The sequence below is a fragment of the Pseudorasbora parva genome, chromosome 20 (assembly GCF_024679245.1).
Source record: "Pseudorasbora parva isolate DD20220531a chromosome 20, ASM2467924v1, whole genome shotgun sequence".
In the NCBI taxonomy this organism is placed as follows: domain Eukaryota; kingdom Metazoa; phylum Chordata; class Actinopteri; order Cypriniformes; family Gobionidae; genus Pseudorasbora; species Pseudorasbora parva.
In genome coordinates this window covers 39,715,845-39,729,101 of record NC_090191.1, presented here as the reverse complement: position 1 = coordinate 39,729,101, position 13,257 = coordinate 39,715,845, and the positions used below count along the sequence as shown (strand labels likewise).

Below are 13,257 nucleotides of genomic sequence, written 5' to 3'. Positions count from 1 at the left end.
ATTTCTGGGTTTGTCCATTTCCAACCCAACTTGGGTTGTTTTTAACCCAGCATTTTTTAGACTGTAAAGACAATATTTGCCTATCTTTACCTAGGGCAGATTTAGGGTCCCAAAAATGTACTGATAAAAAAGATTAAAAATTAACCCATAATTTATTAGGGTTACTCTTCCGCCGGAGCTCGACTCATGTACAGCTGTTTCCTGATTATATTTGTAATATTAAGTTATAAATGGATATTTTCCGTACAAAAACCCATCGCTTTACTTCAGGCAGCCTTTATTAACCCCCTGGAGCCGTGTGGATTGCTTTTATTATGTCCGGCTGAAAGAACAAAAATCATATACATAACACATGACCACCCAGATTTACATATCAACCCTCTTTCAGTCCATGCAGAGTCAGTTTAATACTAACCATCAGAAGGAAGGCAGACAATGTTGTTGTTTAAGAAACTTTATCTAACATTATAATTAGACTGCATGTGCTCACAGGTCAAGGGGGGTGTTTAATGACCAGCAGATGTCCAGAAGCTTCAGCTCTATCGATTGGTGGGGAGGGTCTCTGTCTATTGAATGAAAGGCCCAAGGGACGCCGATGTCCTCAAAAATGACCCGAGCCATTTGACACAAACCTTTATCTTTATCCTGTACACCAAACTCTTCTCAGGGTGATGTTTCTAGAAACAACTTTGATTTATATCATATTTTCTCTATAATTTTGTTTTTATTTATTTAATATCTACATCTACTTTATAAACTCAGATTTGTAGCCCCATTTTCAGCCGATTGTACCCCGAAATTAATATAGAAAATGCAAATCCAAAAATAAATGTGACAAAAAAAAGTGTATTTTAAACCATAATAAAGCAAATACTATACTTTATAATTAAAAACCACAATCGTAGGAAAAATCCAGAATATAATCATATTAGACTAATCATTTATCTTCAGAAAAATACAGTTTACCATTTTTACACACCAGAAAAAATAATTAGATGTGTAAAAACACAGTAAAACGATGCATTCTAGCAAAAGCTTGAAACGGATACAAAGGGCAAACAGAAAACACCCACAGGACACAAGGGAGTCCTGGCAAACGCACTGAGCTCCCGCTGTGTGTGTGTGTGTGTGTGTGTGTGTGTGTGTGTGTGTGTGTGTGTGTGTGTGTGTGTGTGTGTGTGTGTGTGTGTGTGTGTGTGTGTGTGTGATGCCAGGCCAGCAGATATGAGACACACACTGGCCAGAGATTTATATATAAATATGGCAGTATGCAATATGCATTCATAATCAGTAACATTTAATTTTGACTTCCTTAAAATTGAAGTCTTGTATTATGGAGCACTAAACAAATTCATTAGTAAAGAGTAAACCGCTGGACAGAGTAACACAGGTCAGTAATAAATCAGCACAAACATGCTTCAGGCAGGAACCTGCACACTTACACACTCACAAACTCTAAATATGAAGCCCTGTCACTCTATGTGGGTCTGTAATTAAACACATGCGGTCCATATTCAGTCTCTGTGTTTAAAGGCTGATCTTACACTCATATTATTATCAACACAAAGACTCAGCGAGCAGCCACATGTCCAGAGAAAACCCTAGTCGATCATCTGAATGCCACAACTGCCCAACAGCAAAGCATCCAGAATGAGAGAATCTGCATGAAGGTGGTATACAAACTGACAGCTGAGACAAACCTTCATAAAGGCTCCTTAAAGAGGTCAGTCCAACCACACAAGTCAAACACACATCGTGTTGGTGAGTAGATAATTCATCATACAGCCATAGCTCTGTTGAAAATGAAAAAGCTGGCTGACCTATGACCTCTGAATTCAACACCTGGAAAAAAAATCTATAAAAGTTGAAAATATTTATAATGTATAACCACCTAGGATTTTTAGGTAAAGATAGGTAAATATTGTCTTTACAGTCTAAAAAATGCTGGGTTAAAAACAACCCAAGTTGGGTTGGAAATGGACAAACCCAGAAATTGGGTTGTTTGAATGGGTCCATTCACTGGGTTCAAATAACCCAATTTCTGGGGTTGTCCATTTCCAACCCAACTTAGGCTGTTTTTAACCCAGCATTTTTTAGAGTGTAGTGAATGATTCACACTGCATTTCCAACAATGCAATGCGCTCAGGAAATGAACCAGAAGCAATATTAACCATGAATTTTAACCTTTCTTTGACTCACAATTTATTTTAAAAAATGTTTTTTTTTTTTTTTACAAAATATTATTAAAACACATTATGGTAACTGGATGCTACTCACCAAAATAAAATGCAATGTTGTGAGGTCATGTGACAATGTTTAAAACATTATTTTTGATGGGTGATATGATATAGCTGCAAATAAATTTAGTTTTATTGTACATATTTACTAAATTAAAAATAATTGTAAAATGAACCAATATGGAAAAAAAATGTTTTACTTGATTAAAAAAAGCTTAATTTTGCATACAGTACAGTGACAAGACATGAATATGACAACAACAAACTGGATACAACGATAACTGGATATAAAAAATAAAAAAAAAGCCAAATATCTGCTGATATTTCAGTCGACCACTATTAAATTTTAAATGATATATTAAATGGGACCCTGTATGTGACCAAAATTTGATGCCAAAAATCATTAGGATATTAAGTAAAGAGAATGTTCCAAGATGATTTTTTGTACATTTCCTACCATAAATATGTCAATAATTTATTAGTAGTGGTAATATGCATTGCTATGGACTTAATTTGGATTGCTTTAAAGGAGATTTTGTTGTCTGGCTATCATCAGACCAAGCTCACTTTAAGATTGAACATTGGTCTGGGGAGTCTGCTCTGTATTTTCTTCTGCACAAGAGGTGTGATAAACGGGCATAATACAAATGACACTGTCCGCAGTTAAAAAAAAGTCCTTCAACCAATCAGACCACAAGAGGCGTGATCAACGGGCAACGACCCATCGTTTCTCTATCCGTTATGGTGTTAAACCCACCAATAGGTATCCAGGTGGATAAGCCAGTCTGTGATTGGTTCCCACAAAAGTGTAACAGAAGCAGAAGAAATGAATGTACAGGTTTCCGGGTGAAATCAAACGCCGGCACATCAGGCTGGGTTTACACAGTCTAGGAGATTTTCTCAATACTTGCCAAATACTGTCCTATCATAACATACCATTCATCAATTTATTTATTCAGTTTTCTCAGAGAATGTATACAGCTCAATTTCACAGTATATATTTTTAATACAGTATATATTTGTTAGTACGGTATGCCAACTTTCTAAACCATGGTAATGCAATGATAACAGGAAAATTACAGCAGGGTAGGCTGAACTGAGGAGCTCACCGCTAGCAAATGTGCACTTAATCCACATCTATTAGTCATACGCATAGCATTAGTGTTAATGCAGGTTATTATATTCCATTTTAGCGAACAGAGGAACAGATCTCATGAGCAATCCTAAGCCGAGCTGTCTCTACACACCACACATCCTTCTTAATTCACAGCGATCAATCTGAAAGCACACTTGGACGTGTTATATCACATGTAGAATTAACAAAAACAATGATATTATGCAAGACATGCCACCAGTTCAGAGTCGGACCACCGAGTGAAACTGATAAAACGAGCAGTTGTAAGATTTAGCATCACCGGCAGGCCTCGATCAAGGCGTTTGGTTGTTTCATTCGATATATTTGTGCCTGGTTTCAGAACAGTTGGTCTAATTCAATACAGGCCTGGTGAGGAAACAAGTGCTTACAGCATCTGTGGGACCATGTGACACACACTGAGATGCTTGGCTTCCTATTACTACAGCAGGACATTGAGGGCTGCATTCAATGCACAGATCTTATCTTTTGACCATATCTGATTTTTTGTCCCATCTGTTTACATTTACTTTAGACAGGACTGGTCTCCAAAATCAGTGTGTGTTTACATTAATCCCCACCCCTATTGGTGATCGCTTTATTATGCGACATGGTTGACCCTCGGGTTTTGAATGGCCATACTTAAAGCTGCAGTCCGTAACTTTTTGCACTCTAGTGGTTAATAAGCAGAACTGCATGCATCTTGCAGAAAACACTGCAGCAGGAGCTACTTCTCTGTTTATGTCAATGGCGATTCAGGGACTGTGCTCCTCCACAGCGGTACCTACCAGTCTGGCCTAAAATAGTCCCAATATAAACACTTATTATAAGTGTACCATAATGATTCAGGGTAAGACAAAAACACAGTTTGGAAAATAGATTCATGCTGTACATTCTCATGATATAATTTTTGTTAGCCTAGAAATCTAGACGCACCCTAGCGGCAGCAAATCTAATCTGCCCACGAGTGTCGTCTAGCAACTCTCAAATACCCTTCTGAGCTGTAATTCGCCTAACTCTTGCTGGGCCAATCACATCGTGTATAGAGTCGGTGGGCGGGGCTTAACATAATGACGACGGCCGAATTGCGTTTGCGTGCTTCTAGTAAACACAGAAAATGGCGAACAGCGGTATTTCGAATCTGGAAGACTTGGAGTTAAGCTTTTCTCTGAGAAAAGAACAAAGAACGGCACTGAAGTCATTCTTAAAAAGGGAAGATGTGTTCGGAGTTTAGCCGACCGGATACGGCGAATGTTTAATCTGTCAGCGAGCTCCGCTTCACCTTCGTTGCTCTGGTTGGTTGTAGCGCTATCCTATCGCGTGCAGAGGGAGTTTGAAAGACAACCGTTTATCCGTCCCTCAGATTGAGCTGTCAATGGTGAGTTTCCAGACCAAACATCTTGATGTGGGTCAGGCTTGTCAGGCTAAATTTTTGTAAATCTTGAACACTAAAAAAGTTACAGACAGCAGCTTTATATGTTTTATATGATTCACCAGCAGTTCACTGAGCAATTTAGGTTTGAAAATATATAAATGTGATTTATTTTGAAAATGGCCGATGGTTTGTCTAGATAAGACCCTATTCCTCGTCTGAGATTGTGCAGTCTCTGAAGCCCTTCCACTGAAACTGCATTGATCTGGACCTTCAACATTTTGGTTGACATTGAAGGCATATGGAGAATCCTTAAATGTTTTCCTCAAAAAATGTAATTTCTTTTCCACTTTTCCTTTTTTCTTGGATGAAATTATCAGGAAATTTTCATTTTAAAGTCAACTAATTCTTTAGCTGTCATGAATGTTTGCAGTGCAAAATCAGACTGAACAGAAATTATAGAGTGGGAAATAACAGTAATTTGCAGTTATTTTATCTACGGCTCGTCAGATCTAGAATTCTGAAGTTAAAAAAAAGTTGCGTGGTAGGATTACATGTATTTGACTGAATTCAGATAAATTAACGAGAGAGAGAGAAAGAGAGAGGAAATTACGTCTCTACAGTGCCTGTGTGTAATAGTAAAGCTTGTGAGATTAATTACAAAAACAGCAGTTACCATCTCGTTGTTGAGAAATATAATGCAAAATTTAGTAGCGAAGCTGTTTTATTCATAAAATTCATGGGACAGGGGTTGAAAACCAGTTTCTATGCTCCTGAATGTTTCTGTGTGCTAAGTTTTGTTTCCACCTCGATAAAAAAGCTGTGAGTTTAAGTGCAAGTGCATTTATGCAGTTCAGATTGCCAGATTTTGGTTATGTATCTGATTTAAAATCAGATTTTTGTGTTTAAACTCCGATTTTATGCCAGGCTAAGATCCTGCTCTGGGGAGCGAATGCTTTATTAACAGCATCTGTTAACGCTGTTAATTATGTTGCCATTTATATCTTTAGTTCATGTCAATGTCCAGAAAAACATGTCTGGACTGACCATCAACTGCCATTATGAAATAATATTCACAGTCAAGGCAATGTCACAGCTATGCATCACAGTCAAGACCCATTCACACCAAGAATATGGTTTTAAAATTGTTCTAAATATAAAAGAACAGCAGATCTCCTCCACCACTCCACAACTATAATGATAACGACACAGAGGAACGATACTGTTGTGCCCTGTCCAAACACACACACACACACACACACACACACACACACACACACACACACACACACACACACACACACACACACACACACACACACACTTTACCACTTGTCTACTTGCATGCCATATTTCCTGTATTTCGCAAGTGTGTGTGTAGAACTGTTGATTACCCAATGGGACACACTTATAGTGTTGCAAAAAATGTGTTTACAGAGCTTGTTTTAATTTTTAATACTTTGCATTTTAAAATAAACTTGTTTAGAAGTCGCTTTGTAACTAACAGAAATGCTTCTAATGAATTGATAAAAACAGCTCCAAATATTGTGCAAAATACACATAGCATACTCATTTTTGCACCAATAAAATGAGCAACAATTTATGTTTTACTACCAAATTTAACTTTGATCAACGCGTCATCGCTAAAACTACTCAAGCTCCATTTGCTGAATTGACATGCCAAGTTGTCCTCTTTTCCCTAGTCATGACCACATCCATATTCTCCTCTTTCACTTCATCTTTTTTCAGTGCACGTAAAAAACACAATTGCCAAAGTGCGATTCCCTTTATTTGTTTGCCACAAGGGTATGCTGATGACGTTTGATTCTTCTATACTAACTTCTAATAAATGAACTATAGCAGCGGTGTGTTCCTCGAGGGCCACAGTCCTGCAGAGCTTAGCTCCAACTCTGTTCCAGCACACATACCTCTAGTTTTCAAATAAGCCTGAAGGACTTGATTAGCTGGATGAGGTGTGTTTAATTAGGAGGCTGTGGCCCTCCAGGAACTGAGTGTGACACCTCTGAGCTATAGTGTCCTGTACCCAATTATATCTGGTGTCTGAATCATTTTTGGTTTGACTGTACATGTCGTACCCAAGTTCATCAGATCCATATCGTAGTTTGATTTATAATGATCTAGGATTGCTGAAATCTCAAGTCTGTAGCATTGGTTATTGTTCTAGTTGTGGACAGGCCTTAACTTGAAATGTATAATTAAGATTTTTATCTCAGGATTACCATAACCCAGGATCAGTAACTTCTTGTTTGCAGTGAGATTTCACATGTCCTTTTTACATACGACACCACAAATGAAATCACACCCACAATGCAGAAACAGGAAACAGCAGAAAACCTCGCACTAAATTTGTTGCACACAAGCAGTGGCCTTTCCTCCATCAAGAGGGCACAGTTTTGACTAAAGCAGACACGATCTTCCCTTTGACCCCTCTGAGCATCATTTGAAGGAAACCTCGGGTCTGATGGGTGACAGTAATGAACAGATGGCTGTCTCTTCACTATATGACGGCCACCCACCCAGGTGACAAGGGGCCAGAGCGAATGAACTGGATCCTGTCGACTTTCCACTAGTTAACAGCATTGATTAACTTAAGACAAATGCACAGACTGTCTTTCATAGTGGAGGGGTTTCTTTCTGTTTTGGGTGGGATTTTCAGTCCAATTACTGAGATGATATATAACAATAGCGATAAGCTGGAACAACACTTCACGTTATTACAGCTAATCTATTTTCTCTGTCAAACAGCCACATGCAAAACACCACCACTATCATGGCTTCATAGCCTTCAAATCAACCAGCTCAACCAACTGAACACCAGAGAGCAAACACACAAAAGATTACAATAACGCAAGTACATTTTTGCATTCAGTGCACTTCTGTATAACACAATTGTATTTACGCATTGCCTTTGCAACCCTGCTCTACAGATGTCAGCATTGGTCATTTAAAAAACCATAGTGGTTGACCATTATTTATTATTAGCCTATGATATACTATATAAAGCTATAAAGATTTCAATAAAAACTCATGAGAGCTTCTTTTTAGTCCAACAGGTCAGCGTGTGTTAATATGACTGCATGCCAATGTTGACGCTCCCATTCAATGACACAACGTGTGTGTGATCAGCTGTATGGTCAAGATTGCCTGAGCATGAATAATTTACAGCAGGAGGTCCAATATGAGCAAGCTGTCTTACTACACACCAGCACTGGGTCCAAAAAATGCAATAAATGAATAAAAGAAACAAAAACTGCCAAATTCATTAATTGCATTTTTGAGGTGTCATGTTATGATTTAGTAACCCTAATTAAACGCAGATGTGAGGTGTCCTACTATTGCACATATACAACTATAGGTCTATATACAAGAACCTCCAATTATATTACAACCCAATAGGGCTGCACAAGCAATCAAATTTGTAATTGTGATACAATTACAGATGCCACAATAACATAATCGCTCAAAGACAAATTTAAAACAAAAAAAGTGTCCACTTACATTATTTTGCATGCTTAAGATGTGTTTTTTCTTTCTAGGGTTTTTTCCTATTGTTTTATTATAACATTAATATAACAATATGTTTTGTATAATTGACATGAAGCTTTATGATATAGAAAAGCAAAACAAATGTTTTCAGCTAATTTTTCATACATTATATAGCATGCAGTTGCTTCAAATAATGGTATAAAGTTATTCAAAATACCATTCAATGTAAATTGTGATAATCACAATTAATAATCTCAATTACAATTTCAAGGGAAAAATCAACAATTATGATTTGCCATCAAACAATCCAACATGGTGTGTTGTTTCATGTAAAAAAGCCTATAATTGCAAAGTCAGAAATGAGTCAAACATGTAAATCATCCATTGCAGCTCAAATAATATCATTTACTCAAGAATATATTTATGTAATTGACGAGCCTGTAAATATCTCATAACAATGACAGCTCTCAAGCAGACCTGTAACATTTCAACACTAATCCGACAGGCTCCTATTGTGCAATAAAAAACACACTGATCAAATAATATGCCAAAATGAATGTTCAAATCTGAAGGTAAACGAGGGCAAAGGATAATGTTGTTGGTGAATGGTGTCTGTCATTTAGATGCAAACGCAGCACAAAACACTGGGAATACTTGTATAATATCCCAATGTCAAGTTTGCCATTGCACAATATGGAATAAAAACGCACCCCTGTATTAAAACATGTGATTGGACGTGCGATGAAACGATAAATAAAAATAAAATATGTGCATATGGAATGCTAACGTTAGCAGCAATGCTATTACGCAGCAGTGGGGGGGAACAAGCCCCTCTCCTTCATTGTGAGATGTTAACGGTAGAAATTGCGTTTTACTACACGTGAAATCACCCCGGCTTCATTAAGAAGTGCTTCTGTGGTGCAGCTGGATAAAGGCTGTGTTTTTACCTCAGGATGGAGAATCGGGACGCAACCAGCTTCTTTCTCAAATTCGTCCAGAGCGTCCGCCATCTTGCTGCTCGACCACGCGGAGCATCACGGGAAAAACATTTAGGGGGCGATAAACAGGAGACGCGCGCGTGCACGAGGAAACGTGTGATATTTGACGATTTTAATATTTCTTAAGTATGTTTTCAGTATGTGTATATTATCTATGTATATTATCATTCGTTTTGTCCCTAATTTCCACAGCTTCTTTTTGAAAACAAGAATCAATACAAGAACATTATTTGATTGTAAACACGTCAAATATTTTTTAATTTCACATTCGACCATTTGTCATCAATAATTATGGAACATGATAATTAGTCGAATCTTTAAAAAGTACAAATATAAATGTATTCCCTGTTTTGTAACCTATAAAGCCAAGAATTACATACCCAAATACCAAGGAGAATAAAAAAATATCGAGAATATTTTCCCATGGGCTCTTACAAGACCAAAACACAGATCACAGAAAGAGCAATGTAAGCTATGCACCAACGTGTAGTTGTATACGAAATATATCTATTTTTATTGTAAGTGGCATAAAACCAATGTCATTCACATGACACTAGGTGTTAATGCATCTGCTTTACCTGCATTACGTCATCGAACTACTTTATCACTTTATATGAATATATAAGTTTTATTTTATTTGTATTTATTTATTTTGTTTACTGATTTCCTTGCTGTTATTATTACTGTTATTTAGTATTGAATTGTTGTGTGATTTGTTACTAAATAAAGCTTTTAACAAACAAACAAATAAATAAATAAATAAATAAATAAATAAATAAATAAATAAATAAATAAATAAATAAATAAATATTTATTTATTTACTTTATTATTTTATTTTAATTTATTTTTACCTAAATATTTGCTCATTATCCTCCATTCATGGAATGATATGGAATGCAGCGATTACACTCTAACAAATGATGGGTTAAATGTGTTTAAAATATGGACAAACCAACCATTGGGTCTAAAAAAAAAAAAAAAGTAAACCAACAGTTGGTTTGAAGTTGTAAGTCCGTATTTGACCCCAAACATAAGATGAAACGACCCAGCATTTTTTAGAGTGATGTCATAGCTGTCAGATGAAATATCATCAAGTGTTTTTATTTTATTTTGCTCACTACCACGTGGTGGCAGCATTGAATTGCTAATATTTAGTTCTAGCCCTTTCCATGTTTATATTATAAGTATGCCATGATAAACAAAATAAAAGTTATGTGAGTAAAAACGTTAAAATTCTTTAGATCTGGTCCAAATAAATACTGTGTAAAATCCACATATCCTGTATGTTTAATCTGTTTAAAAAGCCAGTCAACAATACGCTACATATGATTCATAAAGTACATCTTCAGTACCATCAGTTAGACTTTTAATATGTTTTTTTTTTTTAATTAAAGGCCTATGGAGACGTCACAGACAGGCTGAAAAACGGTCAGCTGATCTGCGGTCTGCCTGAATGTTTATATCAAACTGACGTGATTACGTTTCATCTCAGCGAGCTGATTCCAGACCAGTGCTTTCGTTTGTTTGGTTTATTTTTAGCCCAGTCGAACTCCGTTCCCTCGAGCGCGGCAGACAGAACTCAACGATCGCAGATAGACAGTCGCGCCGAGGAACGGGAAGAAATACGTGCGAGGGAAGGCGGCCAGTAGTATCGGACTTCATGGCTGTTATATTGACACAAAACGCGTTTATGGTTCACAGTTAGAGCGTTTCAGACCCCCCTCTCCGTATGTAGGATCGTACCTGTCAATTTACGTCAGGATACGAATGAGAAGTTTTAACGTTAACCCATTTACTGATGGACTGACAGACGGATTCTCCTCAGACGACGCAATCTACACAATTCACCTCATTCTCACAAGTAAAAGCCCGTGGTTTCCGCCAGGAGGACTTCAGACAATTGAGGTTAGAGCTGGTGTTTTGTAATTCTGCGAAATAACCCGTAAACTGCACTCAACTGGCCGTGTCTTAAAACCTAGGGAGCTGCCTATCTAGACAACAACATGTTTGAGCATCATCAGCGCGTGCAGCGTTTTTGGGCGGGAATCATATGTTTATGCAGTATATTTGAGCTCTCAAAATGCAGTCAGCTGTCAACCTAGATTGCATTTTGGTCAACAACAGCACGTGTACCATTACTATACAACAATACCATGGAAAAGCATAGTAAGTACCAGTGTTTTTGGACACGTCCAATACCATGGTATTCTTTAATGTACCTTATGCTATCTAGTTAGACAGCCAACTAGGTTTTGAAACACTGTCTGCATTTTGCAGATCTTGTTGATGGACATATGCTTGTATGGATCATCCATCATCATCTAGCTCGGATTTTCTGTGCATTTTTCTTTAAACCTGTTTTTTCTTTTTGGTTTAATTGCAGTGAGAATGCATGTTATGTAATAGCTAACGTGACACGCTCGGGCTGTTTTGGTGTTTCACATAAACAATAATATTTATATATAATGCAGATGTCCTTTATAAATATTGACAAGGGATAGCCAGAGTTTAACATACCATTGTTATCAAAGTGAAATCATAATAAACTAATATTGGGGACTTCTTCAAACAACGTGTTCTGCCCATTTTTCCAAAAAAGTACCATGATATGATGACTGAATACCATGCATCACATTTTTTTATTTATATTCCATCACACTTCCGTAATGGTATAATTTGAGTATCATTTTGACCATCAAATGACATACGATTATGATAATCAAACAGTATCATGATGCAGCCTAGCAAAGATGTTTTTTATCATCTTCATCCACATGGTACTTGTAGTATTTGTCTTTGAATTATTGGTAACAGCTTATTTTTCATCCTCCGTGTTACATGTTGCATGTACTTAATAACAGTATATGATGCATAATTACATGCAACTAACCATCAACCCAACCCCAATCCTACCCAAAAAAGAGCTTCAAAATTGTACCTTTAGGGGTAAAACAGCTTGTCACTGCGGCAGAGCCCTTAAAAGGACACACTAGTACATTTTTACCACAAAAAGATTCATAATAGCACCTTAAGGTATACGTATTTGTACTCTAAGGTACTAATATGCACCTTTTAGGAGTTACAAAGATGTACTTTTATTGGTACTGGGGTAAAGTGACAAGCTGTTGTACCCCTATAGGTACAATTTTGAAGCCGTTTTTTGTGTGTAACCTTATAGTAAGTACATGTAGTTAATTAATATTATTCAGTACTTAAACGTATAATAACACCGTAACAATGACACTTAAAATAAAGTGTAACCCATTATTTTAAGGTGTCATTGTATTTGTTGCAGTCAGTGTAAATATATATATATTTAAGAACTGTATGATATTAATTAACTATGTAAGTAAACTAACATATGTAACAAAAACACTAAAATAAAGTGTTACCTTATTTTGTAAAGGACACTTTTTTAATATAAAATGGGTTACACTTCATTTTAAGGTGTCATTGTTACAGTGTAATAATACATTTAAGTACTAAATGATTATTAATTAACTACATGTACTTACTATGGGGTAGATTTAGGTTTTGGTTTAGGGTTAGTTGCATGTAATTATACTGTTATTACATAGAACAGTTTATATAATAACATTATATAGTTACATGTAACATATGTAACAAGGACATTAAAATAAAATGTTACTAAAATATTATGGTGAAACAATGGTTATTATTGTACATGTATTGGTTTGTATACCAAATATTTGCCTCATCCAAGATGAGATGTGGTAAATCTCTAATTGGCATAAAAGTAGCCTAATTAATGGATAATAGTGCATTGCAGTGCTCAATTACTATGTAATAATAACAGCAACTGTGTCATTAGAAGGAGCTTCACAAAATGATTCAGTTCATTAGTACTCGATTACACAAACACAATTTGGCCATTTAATGCGACCACCAAACTTGTTCTCATTCGCACAGTTTAGGCTGTTTTGTTGTTTCATGCTCCGGTGTGTTCGATGAGATGCGAACGGATACACGACCACACCAGAATCCTGATG

At 36.5% G+C, this 13,257-nt stretch overlaps 2 protein-coding genes across 4 annotated transcripts in view; one reads left to right on the top strand and one right to left on the bottom strand.

Moving 5' to 3' along the window:
• Positions 1-9,313, bottom strand: part of zdhhc17 (zinc finger DHHC-type palmitoyltransferase 17) — a 30,412-nt gene extending 21,099 nt beyond the window's left edge. Inside the window, exon 1 of the mRNA XM_067428642.1 lies at positions 9,196-9,313. Coding sequence (XP_067284743.1) covers positions 9,196-9,258 — 63 coding nt within the window. The 5' untranslated portion in view covers positions 9,259-9,313. The remainder of the gene's footprint in view (positions 1-9,195) is intronic.
• A 1,494-nt stretch (positions 9,314-10,807) lies between these two features.
• osbpl8 (oxysterol binding protein-like 8) overlaps positions 10,808-13,257 on the top strand; it is a 92,861-nt gene continuing 90,411 nt past the window's right edge. Inside the window, exon 1 of one of the 3 annotated variants that reach the window (XM_067426961.1) lies at positions 10,808-11,152. The gene's annotated coding sequence lies outside the window, so the exon portion shown is untranslated. The remainder of the gene's footprint in view (positions 11,153-13,257) is intronic. The other 2 variants (XM_067426959.1, XM_067426963.1) reach the window with 2 other exon arrangements.